Below are 19,243 nucleotides of genomic sequence, written 5' to 3'. Positions count from 1 at the left end.
GTTCACGCTAGTGGTGGTGCTGGGGGATATTTGGGCTGTTTAGTACTAACTCAGCATTGTTTAACCTGCAGAGCCTGCCTGAGTATCGTTGCTGACCGTGTCCATCCTTTTATGACCACAGTGTCTCCGTCTTCTGCAGGCTGCTTCACCATGTGTGAGTGGAGGTGCAATTGTGCTTTTATCTTTTATGGTACAGCATCATCGCTGCTGCTCTCTGTTTGAGTCCACCTGAGCTGAAACGTTTTATTAGCAGATGTGTTGCTCGCTACATTCTTTTTACTGCATATATAAGTGAAAGATTTGTTCTGAGTCCTGCACCAATGCAGCCCTCCTGCTGTTTTCATTGACTCTAAGCACAGTGTCTTTATTTTCCTTGCCTCATACACTCTCTTTAACCCTTCTATGTCATCCTTACATCTGTACTTAACAGCTTTGAAATATAACATTTTATCGGGTTAAATATCCCACCTATGATGACCTCACAGTGTTAAAGTAAAAATACTGACTGTGGTGAAAAACTGCTTGCCAAGAATAGTTTGCTTCAGTTCATTGCATTCGTCAACTCATTATCCATCCAGCTGCCCAGTATACTTTTTACTGGCCCCGGGACAGAAGTTCACTGGGTTTGTTGAGTCTGAGTATGTCGAACAACTTTATGATGATCTGGTGCTCAAAGGTGGGCAATGCTGTCCTTCACTTATCTGACACATCTGACAAATCCCATGTAAGCACAGTGAAATAGTCACACATGGTTGCCAGAGACAGACAAACACTGGAATCTATATTTATTTATTTATTTAAACATAAGTTAATTATATTCACTAGAAAAATGGATCTCATATTTAGTTATTCAATCACAGAAATATTTCACATACGATTCACTGCAAGAGCATGTTTAACAGAAGAGTCAGTAAAGATCTGAGATTGGATACAAACAACTTAGATATTTAAAAGAAAAAAACGCTTCAAGACTAAGAACTATAATTAACTGTTGTAAACTGGGACACTGGTAAGAAATGATAAGACCAAGTCTTTATTGATAAATAATAATAACACTAAATAGAGCATATTTCAGATTTGATGCACCATTCTCCAAAATATATCTCTGACATTTTTATACTACAGTGTTTTGCTACCTTTGTACACATCCAACTGTGCCTTCAGTTTAACTCTGACCTGTCAAGGCATGGACAGACCCCAGGAATTTGGCAGTCGGTACTTCGGGCCCTGAAGGTCGAAGTGTGAGGCCTCTGTGCGTCAGACACATCCCACAAATGCTCAAGTGAACTTTTTGCATTTGTACTCAGGAAGCGAGGACTCCAAGAAATCACATTTCCCAGTGGGATAAAAACCAAAAACACTACTTTATGACAACCAGATGACTGTTTTCCATGATCAGTGGAACTATATCTGCTATAAACATTGACTGTATATAAATGATGTCACCCATTGCAGATTTTTTTTGTTTTTTTGGTGGGTGACTAGACACAAAAACACAATTAGTCCTAAATAGTAAGGTAAAGAATCTGTGTTACCCTTACAGGACAAATCTATGCATTTATTTGTATCTGCAGACTTAATAAACAGAAATATCTCTTATGCTTGGATATGTGAAAAGCCAGGTAACAAAAAATGGTTGCAAATGTAATGCAGGTTAGTTTTCTTTCACTCTACATTAAACCTGATTAGGGTGGGCACCAAATGGGTTTTTTTCTGCACCACCTCACTAAAACAATAGAGGATATAGTCACACCATAAAGCACATCCTTCTTTTTGTCCAGTTTTACTCTAAATGTGACAATACTTTAAAAAGTTAACATTGTTCTATGTTAAACTAGCATTTGAGACCTTGAAATCAACCAAACAATGTTTATTGAGGTCACAAAATAATTTAGTGGAAAGTTTATTTTTTAAATTCTCAGTTAATACAATCTTATTTCTTTTGGCAGCCAAGGGACTCGCCACCTGCTGGACATCAGAAGGAATGCAGGTTTATATCACTGCTGCGACTAATAACACCAAGCTACACTGTAGTTTCTATGTATTTTAATCGTTGTATTACAATGTGTACATTTTCATCAGGAAAACATTTAAAATGTAGCTGATTATTTCATTTGAAACTCTATATTTCAGTTGTTTGATCACTTCAGTGTTTAAGTATAACAATCCTGTTCTGGAAACATACACAAGACTTCAGCTGTTTCCAACCTCAGTCCATTTGTATGCATGCAAACATTACTTCATATGTTCTACACATTAACAGATAATATCAAATGCAAACAGTCTATTGTCGAGAAATGTAATTACAGTTCAGTACAGCAAAGTCAGAGGACAAGCAACTTACTATAGCTTAAATACACCATTTATGTAGTTAGAAGGCCTTTACACAGTCAAAGCCAAAACCATTTTCCATCTCTCACAAGGATTAAGACTGTTTTAACAGACAAATGTGTTTAGTAACACTTCATTAGTCGATGAATTGTAAGATAGGATTTGCTGGAACAATCTTTGTGAGTTCACTGAATGAGAACTGGCGTCTTTATTTTAACGTGCTCATAGTCTTCGGTTTGATTTTCTCAAGCCGCAGCAATTATTCTCCACCCATACCATCTTCTACTTATCTATCTGTGGTTACCTGAACTACCTTTGGATGCATTTCTGTTTTTACTACCAACTAAAACTGCACGTCAATGACATGCGCTGTATCTAAAAATGTTTAAACTGAGCGTTAGCTTCAGTGATTAGATTATCGCAGCTTGATTTATTTGGATTTTTATTGTTACTTTTATACCCTGTAACCTGTGTGTGGAAACTTCATCATGCTTTATATGAGAGCAAAACTTGGTTAACACAGAGACAAGAAAAGATGCTGAGCTCGGTCATTGTTGCTCAAATTGTTTATTATGATTAAACATTACAGGGTTTAATCATAATAAACCTTTTTGACAGTTTTCCATTTGAAAAAGAAAAAGAAAGAAAGAAAAGAAAAAATATGTTTTTCCTTCATTTGTCTGTTATAATGTTTCAGATAAGATCAGTGAGTGTACAGGTACACTGTCCAATGTGCAGAGTGCTCTAAATGCTCTGTTATTTGGGATTTTTTGTTTGTTTGTTTGTTTGTTTCTCATCCCTCTTGGCTTTATACGTATAGACTGTATATAAAAGATGAGGACACCCATCGTGATGAGGGTCTTCACCTCGCTGTCTTAGTGTTTTCAAACCAGATGTCATGAACATGGGAGCAGATCTGATTTAAAACCTGGACAGTGCACGCTAGCACATTTACTCATTTAGTCACAAGGTTCAGTCATAAGGTATCCTGGACACTAATGGCAACTTTAATTTATGGAATATAAATCATAATGTATACAGAAGTAGTCAGAGAGCTGAGGGCCATTTTCCCATAGACTTAAACAGTTGGGTTTCTTTTTACAATTAAGAGGCCTGCCCTCTGCTGCCTGTTCTTTACGTTTAAGGCACTCTTCCACATGAGCGTAAACTCAGAAATTGCATCTATCTTCAATATACAGTCTATGGCAGAAGACCCCTTGATTGTTTGTTTGCCAGACAGCACAGTTGGCTTAAAGGGAGCTAAAAAGGGAGGCAGCACCAGGACCCAGTGTAAGATAAATGAGCATTACTTTTAAGCTATTTTAGCTGTTTTGAAGCTGCTCTACTAGAATCTAAGAATCAAGATATGGAGTTGGCAATGAGCATAATAAGTCCAATAAAATCCAATTTCTTGACTGAGTTGCATAAAGAGAAAACGATCACATTAACATTGGGAATATCAGTTTTCCACAGGGACCTGGGCTGAAAGCAGCTGTCACTGGTTATATATTTTACTACCTTTCCCAGGAAGCACGAGAGATAAGCTCAGATTATTTTTCTTTTCTCAGTCTCTGTTTATCTGTCCTGCTTTTTATAAAGTAAAAACCCAATGCACTGTGGGAAAGGTAAAAAGCAAAAATGAATGAATTTTCATGGCACGTTTATTATTCAGTTTGGAGCTGAACGTACCGCTCCGTGATTTAAAACTTAAATATTGTTTAGGTAAAATCAGTTGGTGGACATACAGAAAGTAAAAAGAAAGCCAAAATTTTGTATTAAGTGTCTTTTTGTTTCCGACACATCTTAAAATTATAGGCCACACACCAGTGCTTTGTTAGGTTAATGTTAATGCTGTTCTGTTCTTTGGTTTTTGAACCTTTTCTAGTGAATCCTGGGCCCAAACTGCCAGGACACCAACAACAACGACAGCAACAACAATCTTTTCTTGAGTCAGTAACAACCAAAGTCGCCCATGCAGCCGATGATGGAAAACCGTGACATTTGCACTGATAATGAACTCCTTTAATTATTATTGTAATCCTCAACAGATGCGTGATAACAGATACGCTGAGGAATTTTTATTTCCACATCATCGCTGCGTTATCTTTACTGCTTCGCCGCAGTCATCCAAGCCCAATTTTATGTTGGCTATAAGTTTACTTTGCTGCGAGGAGTTTAATCATTAAACTTTATTACACTCTGCTTCTATATTTACAGAACTGACTAATGAAACATTCAGCCAGGCAGCTGCAGTGATAGTGCAAAGCTAACGTGGGATTTTCTTTTTTTTTATCATTTGACAATAACACTGAAAACCTGCAGGAAAAGCCTTTTTCAAACAAAGGTGATCCTCACATTTGCTGATGCTAATTGCTCCCCTCGTCACTCCAATCTGAAACAATACCCAAAAAGTGCAGAAACATTTTCCTTTTTTTTTTCTTTCTTTTGTACTTTGGCACAATCAATATGTAGCACCACCGAAAGTTCTGCCATGCAGTCTGTTTGGAGATAAATCCCCTACATCGGAGCATATTCATACAAACACGAGTCCTACTGGCATCTTAGCACCAGCTGGAGAAACAAGATTATCCTATCAGCAGTGCACAGAGTTTCTAACCCAGCTACGCTGCCAGTCCTTTATGCTAGAGAGAGCTCAAAGAGGGAGGGGGTGCAGAGTTAACCATGGGGTGATGAAGCAAAACTATTCTGGGCTCTGTGAGATACAGATTTGCAGACTAATCTCACTTTTCACTTTGGTCTTTGTGGTGTGAAAAGCTATGGCTTATCATTTTGGTAATTCGAGACAGGGGTTGATGCATTCCTTTTCTTCCCTGTTTCTTTCTCTCGTTCTCGTCCCATCTGTTATTGCTACTCTGATGCCGTGGCTGAAGTAAACTTTGTGTTTATCAAACGCAAGCAAACGCATTTTATGGTTTGATTTCACTTGCTTATTAGATGAGTGGGGTTTACAAAAGAAAGAATAGCAGACTAAGAGTCACAAGTTACTTAAAAAACAAGAAGCTGGTGCACAGTCTTTTGAGAATCTTTCCGGATTGTCCAGAAATTCTGGTGAATAAGTGCTCCAGAAAGAATGAACCAAATGTTTAATCTCAGGTTTGATTGTTGGGTGGAGTGACTGCTTTTTTTCCCAGAATGCTACACTAAACCAGAGAAAATGACACGCTCTGCATTCTCTCTTTCTCAAAGATCACAACCACAACTGTTTTCTGGAAGTGTATGTGTGCCTTTCTTCTGCCATCTGGTACTTTAAAGCACATGTGTCTGAGGACTATTGGCCTAAAGTTCACGTGATACAAAGAAAACAGAACAAGTGCTCAAAAGACTCGTATCACATACCCGCACACACAGAAACAAGATAGCAAAAGAACTCAATTCAATGGTTTCCTTTTTGTTGCACAAGCTCAAGTACCGTTGGCCTCAGGTAGAGTGAGGCTTAAGAATGAAGTCCTTTAGTCATATAGTTCTACTAATAAGCACCAGTAGAATTCAGCTGGTCCTGCACCCCCACTGCTTCCCCCTTGGTCTTCAGTCCCTCAGGCTAGCAATTAACTGGTGGCAGTCTAGATCCCCTCGCAGTTCCAGCGGCCCCGGCAGCCTCAGGCCCGTCTTCTGATCCACACACCAGCATTTTCCCCGCTGGCCGTCACGTGCAGGGTGGCACTGCAAGCATAAAGACAAAGGCGTTATTCTAGTTCTGTAACAGTTTTTCTAGACTAACTGTGAGTTTTTCTGGACTAACTGTTCCTGCATATTTTTGTTTTTGGACTCTACAAGTCTTGCTAGGAGTGTAACAAGACTCATCAATGAAAAGAAGACCTTCGTTGTGATATTTAAAGACATTCCCACTGTACCGAAATGTAATATCGCAGCTCCAGATTGAGATAATGCTGCTTACTTTGCTAAAAACACAATCACACATTGCAGAAATTATACCCAGTGGATCCAAACAGAGTGTGAGAAGTGTTTAAAGCAGTTGAATTATTTAGCTAAAGCATTCCTTTTTTGAGCTTTCAACAGTTACTGTAATACTAAATTTATTGTGTGCGTTTGCACTTTTCCCATCACCAACACAGACGAGTTAACAATCTCAGAGCAACCCTGCCATGAAATGATTCCCAGTTGTCCCCAATGACCTGTGCTTTACTTCCCAATACGTTTTATCACAGCGCAGTTTTAGTTAAACAGTAAACAGATGCCTGCGAATCTGAGCAGAGAGAGATACTTTAGCCGTGTTACACAATCTGCACAGCTCAGACTTTTGATGACGGGTGCCTTAGCAGAGCTCGCCTTTTATCACTGACTCTGCGTCTGCTGCTTTGATTGCATGTGCAGCTCTATCAAGAGCTCAAGAGCAGCCCTATCTCCTCTCATTCTCCCTCACTCTTATCTGCACGCTTGCCCAATCTCTCAAAGGCAAAAAAAATAAACTAACCCCCCAAAAAAAGCAGGTAACTTCATCCAAGAACTAATTGCATCCATCGCAACAACAAAGTGATTACTGTCCAACAGTTTAGGGGAAACCGCTTTACACACAGTCTTGATTTCTGAGAGTAAATCACTTTCCATGTGAGCTTAGAACAATAACGATCTTGGCATGACCGTGACAGTCTGCTTGGAGACACTTTTGTGTTGATTTAGACTGTATGTCATCAGCTGCAGGCATGTTTTGTGTCTTGGCGAGAAGATTGCTTATGTAGTTTGAAAGGAACTCTTTGAACTATAAAGATAGGCATTTTTATTGGTAACGGCTTCATGATTGAGATTCACAGTTCACCAGTTGACATGGTCAGATTGCGGTCTGCTGAGTGAAAGCTGGAAAGTACAGACCTGTTTAGGGTGGAAATCTCCATTTTTGTCACAGTTGGGTATGGGGATCGTGAAGAGGTCATCGTGTGTGCGAGTATTCGATGCCAATCTGTCCAACGCTCTCTGGAGCTCGGCACGACACGGGGCCTGTAGGAGCAATAAGATTTGATTTGACGTTTAAAGACCAGCTGTCAACCACACAAATAAACAGGCACTAAAACAATGGAAGAAAATTATTCTCTTTGCTCATTAAAATCATGGAAAAATCTCGAGCAAGTTTAGATTTACTTTTATAAAGCGTCACCCATCTTAAGTTACCATTCTAGTCAGTAATGAAAAGTGATGAGTAATGCCAAAAACACGATTTCAGAACACAGTGAAAAACATTTTGATTACTCACAAACTGCAGTTTGTGACTCAGCCCATAAAAAGCTAAAACCCTGATTTGGCAGCTATCCTGTTAAGGTCGACTCCTACGTTTTGAACGACCTGTGGATGTCCCGTTCTGACCTCTTAAACGTGCTCATTTGCGAGTTCTTCGTAGAACATCGGCCTCTGTCAGTGCGCCCCAGGGCGGCTGTGGCTACAATGTAGCTGCCATCACCAGTGTGTGAATGTGTGGGTGAATGGGTGGATGACTGGATGTGTAAAGCGCTTTGGGGTCCTTAGGGACTAGTAAAGTGCTATATAAATACAGGCCATTTACCATTCTGCATCAATAATCCCATGTTAAAGATTATCATGGGTCTCCACCTATTACTTATCCAAATAGTGGTGTCCCAACACAAAGGTGGTCCATCAGGAGCACGCCTGTGTGTTTCTTAAATATTCAGAGGGTTGAGCACCATTGGTTTGTTCCCCAGGGTCAGACTGTCAGTGCCGAGTATTCATCCGAACTGTGGCAATGACCACACCAGCACAGTCTAACCACCCACCCTGCTGACAGATCTGGCTGCCCTGCCTCTTCCTCCTCTTTTCCCAGAATAAAATGAAAACTAAGAAAACATGTCTGGGGTCCAGCGCAGGAAGTCGTCAGAGCAGGCTTTCACAGGGAGCAATTTAAAGATGGTACCTGATTAAAGTGTTCACGGAGAAACCCTTGAAGGGGATAGGATTAAAATGTTGTCGTTTTTTTTGCGGTTGAAGTCGCACAGCGTTATATCTGAGTGCACAGAAGACACTGATTATGAAAAAGCAGCTTTTAAGTAAGCCGGTGTGTTTGTACCCAGCATCTGACCCTGAGAAATGTGAACTCGAGCTCTAAATGTGTTATTTCTGTGCGTCGATGTTCCACATGTCTGTGCGAAATGAATGTGCTGAATAACGTGCCTGTGACGGATTAGGATCCAGGTTTGAACAGCTAATGGCACGCTAATGAAAATATGCACGTGTACTTTCATTCACAAGACCAAATGTTCCAGCCTGTAAATAACTAATTTGTTCAATTTATAACCTGCCTGTTACACGCTTGTGACTCTGGAACTGTAAAGCCGTAATGTAAAACACCTGCTGGATTCATGCATTTCGCTGCAGCGGACATCGTCTGGGTTTCTTGTTTTTTCTGTGAAACGTAAGAAATGCCCGAGGATCATTTCTCTCACCAGGATCGCTTTGGCGTCTTCTCTGGCGTTGTTGCTTCTCAGGTTTGTGGATTTTGGAGGGTGCCGGGCCAGGGTCTTCTGTATGCACCGCTTGTCCTGTGGACTGCACCGGATATTGCTGTTGTTCGGGTGTTCGGGAGTCATCTCTTCCTGCCTGTCCATAGCTAAACAACAAGAAGTAAAACTTTAGATCTTCAAATTCAAACAAGCGGTTTATGAATCCTTGAAATAAATGTGTTTTAAAAAAAATGCTATTCACAGCAGGTTTATAAAATACTTTTCTAGAAGTCTTCTTATTTACTGACAGTTCCTTTATGGGGGCATGAACCTAACTGTACAGAAGGAGCTCCAGAAAGTTAAATAGTGCGTTCCTTGATGACTTCAAATACCTTATTTTGTCTTACCAACAGTCCAAAATGTATTTTAGTGAAAGTTTACTTCAGGAATGGCAGTGAAAGCTAATAATTTGTCATTTAAATGATAAAAGTGTGAAGTGAAGCATCTAACTGTTTTGTTCTAATAGTCCTCCTCGGTCAGCCAACAGTGTGGTGAATGTAGGCTAAAAACGAGGCCAGGTTAACTACAAGGACACGCAGCCTTGTTCCTGCCTGTTTGTATGAAGGGGGGAGTCTGTGCCACCTTTGCATCTCCATCATCCTGCAGTATGAGCCCAGCAGGCAACCAGCTGCTTCCTGAGGAAATGCCCCCCTGCCTCGTCATTCTCCACCTCTCCACAACAACCGCAGTCCGCACCAGATGGAGGTTGTTTGAGAGTATTTGCACTGTCACAAGCTTTTGGGGGCACGAGAAGGGCAAAGTAAAGAATAAAATGCGAAGTCTCGGTTCTCATGCATCTTGCCTTTCACCTGTGGCGTTTAAGGCTTGGCAGCGCTTTGGACTTTGTGCTCATAATCCATGGCTTTCTTACAAATTGGCACTGGAATCAAAGGACTTCAAAGTGTAGTTTTACAATTTTTAAACTGGTCTTTCTCTGATCACTGAACCAGATCTGAGCTCTGGTTAATATCACTGATCACTGGCAGGCATCCAGCTAACTGCTCCTGGCATAGACAGTGGTTTGTAGCCTCCTTAATCTTGTGCAACATGCAGCATAGGTGCATAAAGGCTCAAATACAGAAACCTTTCCTTTGTAGTTCAGACTCTTAAACATGTCCTGGAATGCCCCTTTAAGGATCCCGGGCCACTTCCTGGGGATGATTAGAGGGTTTTACAACTTGATCGGTGACCGTGTTTCTCTAAACCTCACGAAAGGTCATGTTGCTTTGTTTGTCTGGGGTGGAAGTATATCTCAGCTGTTTATATTTTTAGTCTCTTTGCTGTTAAACCTTGCTCATCAGCACTTTCTTCCACAAGAGCCATCGGGGTTTCATCTGTTTCCTAGTTGTTCTTTCTCCTCTTTTGCCGGTTCAGACTTTTTCCGACTCCACGTAGAGCGAGCCAAAGTGGGTCAGGGGTGGCATGTCCTGTTTGCTACCACTTCTGTTTTTCCATGGAGGAAGTCGCCACTTCTCTGTGTGGTTTCATCGGATTTGGATCGCCAGCTCTTGGCATCTAAATATCATTCCTTCAGGGCATTGTCAGGCCTGCACTGACACATTTGCGGCGCATTGTTAGTCACAGGTGCACAGCAGAGATAAAGGAAGTGCTGGAGTGAGCAGACAATCGCACTCAGAATCAGGGACCAGGTACATTTTAATTAACCAAAGCTGAGACTGTAATCAGTTCAAACAGACACCCTCACCTGTTTGTTAATCAGCAGATTTAGGTCATCGTCAACTAGTCATTGTGATAAGTTAGCAGAACGATAACGCAGCTTCTGACTCGGAGTATTTAGCAGACAAACTCAAAAGCTCTTACACAATAAACTGCATTGCTTGCTCAACCTAGCTTTTACATAAATATTTGTCTTCGCGTTGCTGCCAACGTCTTCGTCATAGTGAGCGTGACGTGCCGAGGGGCATCATTCATCGCTTGAAAAGAAAAACCCCACTTTACATAAGTTCGTCTCAGTACGTTATTTAATCCACATCATAACAAGTCCAGGCCACATGTGTCTGTTTATATATTTGCCTTCTCTCTGCAGACTGTAGAGCAGTGACACGAAGGGGTCATCAGATTACAGATTCCACTGTTAGTGGCTTTTAAGGCTGAGGCTGTGAAGCCCAAAGACAAATGTTCTCCCCAAATAAATATTTGGTTATGCTCAGAGTGCTTCCCACTGGTTTATACTTCTCCTAACTTGGATCTCAGATCTCAGATCGTCCATTACGACATGCAGCCTTTTACAGATTATTCATTCGTGCTCTACTGGATACAGATGCTGTGAATATGTTTAAGGTGAGGCTAGAAAGGTTTGAAAAGCTGAAAACATCATATCAAGCACTTTTCTGAAAGCGCATGGAGATCACTTTGGAGGACAGCATATTCACAAATGAGATGTTTTGGTGGACACACCCTGAAGAGGAGCAGCTATAAAATGTATTTGCTACTTATAGAGTGCCACACGGTTGCTGTTCTTTTGTAGGCCAACCCAGAGGTTCACATTGTGCTGGTGGCTGAAACAAAAAGCCAATGGGATTTTTACTTAGGCTTATTGGATTATTGCAAAAAAAATAAGCTCTTGGAAAAAACATTGTGTCCAAACTTTTGACTGGATCCGTACTTGGACAATATATTTTTCAACTGTGTGAAATTAATCACAGAAATGCTTAAGTTAGCCACAAATGATCTACATCACTCTCTATATTGAATGGTACAGAAACACCATTGACATGTTAGCGGCTCTCATGATTCTAGTAATGTATTTAACAATGCTCTTAAATGCATCTGTCCATTTCTGACACTTTTCTGGCAAGTCTGGTTAATGGGAGTAGCAGTCTAAGCAGACATGCACAAACCATCCTCTTCCCAAACAGCTCTTGCAGGCTTGTGGGTGTCATACTGAGGCATTCCCAAGCCAGCTGAGAGACATCATCTTTCCAACATGTTCTGGGTCGGCCCCAGGACCTCCTCCCAGTTGGACATGCCCAAACCAAATCACCTAAGAGTCATCCAGGAGGCACACGAACCTGCTCAACTGGCTTCTTCTGATCCAGAAAAGCAGTGATCCCCTCCTTAAATGAACTTTTTGAAGTTCTTCTCTTCTGTTGAGTTACAGCGAGAGCCACAGCTCATCAGGCTCAGGCCTTTCCTGTTCTGACACATTGTTTTATTTATGTCCAAACATTGAGGATTAGTTTGATTTGAACATAAAACTTAAAATGACACCTGATAGAATAGCTTATATTGCGCTGACAACAGCTAATGTCTTTTGAAACAAATGGTCTTCGGGGAGTCTTCTTTTCCCAAATGTTTGGTGACACTTTTATGTGCTTTTTCCCCCCCCCCTTCCCTGCAAGCGATTCTGGCAGCAAACTGAACTCATCTAGGCTTACTACCAACTGACTGCTCTTTTTGGTCAACACTGGACACTGCCAGAGTATCAGTATCAGACGCTCGGTTTCCAGGCAGAAGATTTCTTTGAATCTGTTAATCAACAGCTCGAATCTAACGCAGCACCAGTGCTGCTGTCGGGGCCAATGAAAATGTTGGACCGTGCTATAGGGTAATTTGTCAAAGGAAAGGTTGAAAGAAAGTTAAATCAACACTAAATCACAAAAGCAGAAACCTGCTGCTACTGCACGGCCTGCTGCTGCTCAGCGGATGTCAAAACAGACATCCCAGTCTCTAGAAACCAATCAGGAGCAATAAATCTGTAAAATTAAAAATACCTGCTTGATTATATACTGGCTGCTCTTTAGGAGCTAGCAGAAAAAAGTGCATAATTAGAAACAGAACTCAGAAACTATAACTATAAGGCTCCTTTACAGGTTCAAAGCAGCTTTTCATGATTCAAAATCGTATACTTATGCAGCCCTCAGTTCATCTTCTGGCTCAAACACACTGATTAGGCTCCTAATGGCAGATGTCTTGATCGGCTGACCCTCACAGACAACAGATTTGAACTGCGGGGCGTGAAGCTTCTGTTCTCACAGCCAGAGGTTTGCGTCTGAGATTACCTTGTAAGGATATCCCCTCTCACTGACGGCAAACCGATCCGAGAAAAACTGTCTGCAACTGAGCGTTTAGAGCAGTATGAAGCCTGAGCTTTGACCCACATGGTTTGCATTTACACACGCTGACCTCATTATTTGAAACTTTAACCGTGTTTAGTGTGAGAATCCTCCGTTATAACAATATAGACATGACAGAAAACAAGGAAAAGTATAATAGGTCCCCTTCAGCCCAATACTCTACAGCCTAAACCTCTTATAAGCCAGATGTAACACAAACACACACACACACAAAGGTGTGGATCAGAGAGAAAAACATGGGTAAAGGATAGGGCTGAACCTTTTCCAGATGGATCATCATCAGGATAAACATTATCCTTGAACCTGTGTCAAACTTTTGGATCAAAGCATTGTTCGGCGATGAAAATGAAGCTTGTTTTTCAGAAACAGGGGCTCACCCCCCCCCTCTCTAAGTTTCTCGTGTTTTCAGGAAGGAATTCTGTTTTTAATCGAGATGAAGACAGAACCTGAATCTGAATTCATGTCTGTTATATAAACTCAGCCGATGTGGATCTGTCAGTAAGATATCTCTGGAGCCAGATCGTGTTGCTGTTTGTGTTGCAGATTCATTTGCTTACAGATTTGTGAGTAAATTCTGTCACAGAGAGCAGTAATCCTTGCTGAGTTTATGCATTAATGGTGCTTTTTGGTGAATAGAGGGAACCCTGCATCTATAGTGAACTAGGTCAAACTATTCTGGGTTACTCCATTAGATTGATTGTAAGCTGAATATTCTTACATTCAGAGTGATTCGCTCCCCTGTGCGAAGACAGGAAATGAAATCAAACATTGGTGATTACAGCTGAGGAATCGCACTTTTTAAAAATCTCTTAATATCAAGACTGTTGCCGGTGAGGCGTTTAGTTTGATTCACATCTACAGGTCAGGATGTGGGCCCTTAATCCTAAACTCAGTGCTTCCTAAGTGACCTAGTGGAAGTTAAGAGGTGAAAATGTAGTCAAACGGTGCATACCTACACCAAGGCCAACTGAAATTTAAAATTTAAAGATTTATTTAGTGTATTTATTGAATTCCTGGATTCCGAAGAACATCTGGGCCCAGATTAGAGTGTAATATTGTCTTGAGAACTTTAAGACAATAATTCCCAGTGTCAGTTTGATATGTGTTTTTTTTCATGAAGCTATAAAACCAAATGTCCAATTTTGTTCTACCTTGAAGTGGTGAAAATCTTTCCAAAAATTCCTGGATCCAAATCTGGATCGACTCCCAGGGACTCCATTTAACCTGGGCCAAGCCCCACCTGGGGCAAAAATGTTCATGCAGATCCATCCATAACTCTTCGAGCAGTTCTGCTAACAAACAGGCAAACCAAGCCAGTCACATGTCCTCCTTGAAGGAGGTAAAATGTCCATTTGTTCTCGGGAGATGGAGCTAAAGTATTTTTCTTACTGAACTTCTGGCTCAGACTTAAATCCCAGCCCGTGAGGATTCACTCGCCTCAGATTAAGGATGTGTTGTGGCCGGGACAGAGTTGGGTTGTTTGTGTATCTCTCGGCTCCAACTCTGGAGGGGGGTCCCTGCCCCACAGAGAACAGCAATTAGCTAATCGCATTTACGGCTGCACAAGAGCCCCAGCTGTACAAATGCACCGCACGACCCAAAGAAAGCAAATATGAAATGACATCTGCCGAGACAACTTTGAGAAAGCACATCTTTAATAACCAGTTCGGAGCTCCCAAATTGTGCTGGGAGAAAAAATCTAGGTTAGCATGCTGCTTTCATAAAGGCCTACGTGCGTCACAGTAAATTGGACATAGTCGAACAGAGTCTGGCTCCGCCGACTGCTTCATTCATGCAACTCCCTCTGTGCCTGTAGGTGTAAGACTTTTCATATCTGACATCTGTATCAGTTTGTAAATAACATCCGTTTCACTGCGAGAGGGAAGCGTCTGAACAGATGCCAGCACACGCTTGATGATTTATTCTAAGTATTAAGATTGAGACGGATCCTGAGAAAGGAATATTAAGAAGCACTAAAGCTGCCTTAGACTTTGACATGCGGCGCAGGATACTGCCTGTTGTTGCTATGGAAATTCAGTTCAGGAAGAGAGAAACGGGCAGATAGCTCATAATTCTTCACAGCCTGATTTAATATGTTACTTTTCCTAAACACGAGGCAGCACCAGCCAGCAGCTGCAGGGCTGTGACTACCAGCGTGAACACCCTAAATTCACTTCAGTACGCTGTTAGGATGTGCCTGCATCCCAGGGTCCTTTTATTGCGAATTCTCTAGGTTTTTACAATCCCTCTTTCTATTTTTATCTGGCATGTTCACTGTTGCTAGGAGTGGGGCAGTGTCAGACATGTATTCAGGAGATGCACCCCCTTGTTTAATAATGCATAAGTACGGTGAATGCACCACAAAGGAAATCTAGAGCTTTTTTGCCTCTCCCCGGTGCCTCTCTGATCGTCTCCCGTCTGCCACGGTTTACATTAAACATTCTCATACAGTAGATCTGAGCTGCTGCCAGCAGAATTGATTTACAGTGAGATTTATCGGGCAGAGCTTCCCTGCTTTGTTATGACAGACCTCGGGGGTGAGAAAGAGCATCGAGGCAAACGATACCCAGCGCTCGGATTACAGAAAACCCCCAAAACAAAACTTTTCCAAAATGTTCCAACCCGCCAAGTCCCCTCCGTGTGCTACAGCTCAGCTAACTGGACAATGCAGCATCGGAGAGATTCAGGGAGAACATTCTGCAAGATAAACGGGTGTGGACCCAAACAGCTCTCCTTTTATATCAAGCTCAACACAGCTTTCCTCTTCTTTCTGATTCCGTTCAGTCACGCTATGTGCCGGGCTAACCTATGCTGGCCCTGCGCAGAGAGCAGAAGGCTCTAATTTCAGCTCTGGCAGCAACAGTGCCGATGAGCTCATCCTCACGAAGGAGCTGGACACGGTGGGCGATGCGCTCGAGGGCTCGTTCGGGCAAGAGAGGAGGTGGGGTGCTCCCAGGGCCAGGAGAAACAGATGCTGCAATGACAATGAGCGTCCTGCGAGTTTTACACCGACTAAAGCCCGTCCAGGTCTTTGGAAGACTATCCTACTACTATTACCAGAAAATGTCTGGGAGCATGTGTGCAGCAGATAATCTGGAACAAATAAAAGAGCCGCCACCTTGTCAGTTGTCTTAAATGATTTAATGGAAATCAGCACCACTCCCTTTGTGGAGACAAGCAGTTAGTCTAGTTAGGAAGAAGCTGATGTTAGTGCAGTGAACTGGAACTGGATATGCAGATCCAGCATTAGACATCCCACTGTGTGAAAGTGGAAACAGACTTTGGAAGAGGAATGCAATAACAGAAAAGGAGAGCTGGGCCAGAAGAGTGTCATAGAGACATCAGCAGCAGAAGAAGAAGAGTTAGAGATTTGCAGCAGCAGCGGGAGGAGGAGGAGGACCAGGGGTATCCATGAAAGAGCACCACGTAAATTACTGATTGCAGAGAGCTCTAATAGCTCCAGACTGGCCACACTCCATTACAGTCATTTCATACAGCAGCTTTTATTACCTCCTCCCATTACAAACACACACAGATTCACTGGGACACACACACACGGAGACTCTCACATTTCCAGCATCACCACAGTCCATTTCACTGCCTGCACTTCACCTGCAGGACCTCACTTAAACATGGCATACGCGAGTTCTGCTGACAAGAAGAAAATTTGCAGGATGCCTTCAGTAAACTTTGTGCAGCGTGCAGCACACGCACACCCTGGTGCTCCGCATCTTTCAGCAGGGCTCCCTTTCACAGCGAGCGGCCGCAGGACAGCGGCGGGACTGTGTGCGCTCTCCCATCAGGATCCGGTGCGTGTGCATGCTCTGCTTCAGGGCTTAGCTGAGATTAGGGTAAACAAGCAGCACATTGTCACCCCCCCAACTCTGCCCGGATCAGGTAAAAAAGGTCCGGGGAGCACAGAGAGAAAACATTCTGGTCTGCAGAGACGCCGCTTCAGCTTGGGACAGATCACTTTTGGCACCAAATGAGAGAAAGACCTTTGCCGCTTTGAGCATAACTAAACAAGAAGAAGAAGAGCCCGGTTTCACTCTCACCTGAGTTCTCCTCCACCTCCCTCTCATCAGTGCAGATCCCCTGGCCATGCATCAGTGAGTGCAGCGGCCTCTCCACGCCCCTCGGCGGGTAGCAGCGGAGGCCCGTGCCACATCGGGGTGAGTAAACGCCACAGTGGGCTCCTTTAGGCAGGGCACAGGTGGGGCAGCAGCCGCAGCCGGGCTCCCGCACCGTTTCCTCGCAGCCTTCAGGCAGACGGCAGCTGGCCAGGCGCTCCTCTGAGCAAACGGGGCAGCGAATGGCCTGGTCTGACAAGCACAGTGCCGCCAACGACAGGGCGCCAAACACCCACAGGCCCCAGCAGGACGGAGCTACTGCCACGCCACCTCCACGCACCATGGCAGTCCCGGCACCTGCACGCAATCCTTTGCCCTTGTGTATGGTCACTTTGGCCGCCTCCTCTTCTGAATGTGGTGCAGCTTATAATCACTTTGAGAAGAGGTTTGAGAGGAACACTTTGTCCTGGAAGGTCTTTGATATTTTCAGCTGGTTAGTGTTTCAAATGCAGGCACACAATGCCTCTGCTGTACTGCTTCTCCGTTGCTCTGATTCAATTTCACACCGCAGAAATTGGAGCCTGCTCTTGATGCGCTCAGCTCGTGGGTGATGAGAACAAGTTTTGGGGTTTTTGGGGGGGTTTCTTTTTTGTTAAGGTGGAACGAGCGGGAAGGATATCCACCGGCACGTGGTGAGGCTTGCTCTTCGAGTCCGAGTCCCGATGCTCGCCCGCGCTCTGCCGAAACACCAAAAAATCTGGTCTACAAGTGTCCAAATGCAAAGCCAGTCAGCGAAAGGCCGTGTTTTTGGTAACAGCTGCAGTTTCCTCCTCTTGCTGGTGTGCAGTGCAAAGGACTCGCTCCTGAGAATGGCTCAACACGAGTGGCTCTCCTTGGACTTTATACTGGCCCATGGACACGCCTCTTTCTACAGTGAGAGAGGAGCTGAAAGGCAGAGCAGAGAAAAGCCAGACTAAAGCTCTCTCCCTCTGTCTCCCTCTCGCACTCAGGCACACAAACTTATATACACTCTCCCTCATTTACTTGTCCTCTCTCAATCCTGAGTGCCCTGAGAGGAGAGGGAAAAAAGAGCCCAATCGCCTTTTCACTTGTTCACACAGAGAATATCACTCTGTTCTCTCTCCCTGCAGCCCACCCTTATCTCAGCCACTCTCAAATATTGATTTATTTTTTTCCCTTTTTTTTAAAAGATAAAACCATTTACGTCCAGGAAAAAAGAAGCAACGTGTCAATGCTGCTCTGCTTTAATCAACCCCAAATGCACAGCAGAAAACAACCTCTGCAGCCTCAACAGGGTCTCGCCGTGTGTTTGTGCCTGCATCCAGTGGTCAGTCCAGGCTGTGCCGTCAACCCCCCCGCCCACCCACCCACCTCCTCATTATCTCTGCTCCTAGATCTCTCTCTCTCCCTTTTTCCTAACTAGAGTGGGCAGCTATAAAAAGGCAAATGGACAGTCAAACACAGACCCCCCCCCCCCCCCCCCCCCCTGCCCATTCCCAGCTGCTGCCCTCCCCCCACCAATCCTAAAAACGCCTCCCACCAGTGGGATCGCACGATATGTTCTACCAATGCTGCAGTTTATTGCACACGTGTGTGTTTCTGATCAGACTCTGTAAATCAGCGTGCTCCTTGCGTCTTGTTCGCCTGTGCATGTGTGCCCTCCGCCCAGCCCAAAAGGTTTTCAATCATGGCTTTTATTGCTTTTCTTTTTTCTCCCCCTGTGTTTCTTTGCCTCCATTTTGCCATGGAAACCCAGCATGCATTGTAACGCCTTTGTGAGTGTGCGTTCTTTCAGCTTTTTTCTACACGCTGGTGGCTGGTTGCCACCGGCAGGCCGTGGGCAGCAGCCAAGCCTCTCAAGGCCGTGCACCGCTCAGGTGGGTGCTGCAGCGAGCGTTGTTAGTTACGAGACATCGGTGGTACTGATCTGAAACGTCCACAAAGCACTTTAAACACACTCCAATACAAGTCTGTTTTAGGGCTCCGTGGTAAGGTTAGAAATTTTTACTGAGCCTCGATTTAAAAGACGAGCCACCCGCTTACTTTTATGTTCTTTTTTTACAGAGACGGAAAAATCAAGCTGCAGTTTCTGGAATTGCTCAACAGTCTCTGAACTCACAGCAAGAATAGGAACGTTAATATGTGTCAGTTATGAGGTGTTTGACTGTGTTTGTGTTTTGGGGGGTGCAGGGTGGTTAGTCAAAGGTTAAATGTGGTTATTGACGCAATTTTGTAGATG

General features: G+C 43.4%; 2 protein-coding genes across 3 annotated transcripts in view; one reads left to right on the top strand and one right to left on the bottom strand.

Annotated features, from left to right (window-relative positions):
- LOC147328563 (zinc finger protein Aiolos-like) overlaps window positions 1-19,243 on the top strand; it is a 42,006-nt gene that overhangs the window by 3,582 nt on the left and 19,181 nt on the right. The window lies entirely within an intron of this gene.
- Window positions 825-17,869, bottom strand: LOC147328564 (insulin-like growth factor-binding protein 4). The gene is made up of 4 exons (XM_086297019.1): window positions 16,969-17,869; window positions 8,760-8,923; window positions 7,180-7,305; window positions 825-6,012 (listed from the first exon to the last, which is right to left on the bottom strand). The coding sequence occupies exons 1-4, from the start codon at window positions 17,324-17,326 to the stop codon at window positions 5,878-5,880; spliced, it is 783 nt and encodes a 260-aa protein (XP_086153145.1). The 5' UTR covers window positions 17,327-17,869; the 3' UTR covers window positions 825-5,877.

Source organism: Aulonocara sp. 'chitande type north' Nkhata Bay, linkage group LG6 (genome assembly GCF_057382095.1).
Source record: "Aulonocara sp. 'chitande type north' Nkhata Bay isolate Kocher_YH1m ecotype deep benthic linkage group LG6, A_spYH_male_GT1.1, whole genome shotgun sequence".
Taxonomy (NCBI): domain Eukaryota; kingdom Metazoa; phylum Chordata; class Actinopteri; order Cichliformes; family Cichlidae; genus Aulonocara; species Aulonocara sp. 'chitande type north' Nkhata Bay.
This window is presented reverse-complemented; position numbering and strand designations above follow the sequence as displayed.

Bases quoted from the DNA above. Each gene is read 5' to 3' on its own strand.
- LOC147328564 (XM_086297019.1), bottom strand. From the start codon at position 17,326: ATGGTGCGTGGAGGTGGCGTGGCAGTAGCTCCGTCCTGCTGGGGCCTG. The intron at 8,924-16,968 runs GTGAGAGTGAAA...CTTGTTGTTTAG, and splicing joins GGAGGTGGAGGAGAACTCAG to CTATGGACAGGCAGGAAGAG. The intron at 6,013-7,179 runs GTCTGTACTTTC...TTATGCTTGCAG, and splicing joins GAGATTTCCACCCTAAACAG to TGCCACCCTGCACGTGACGG.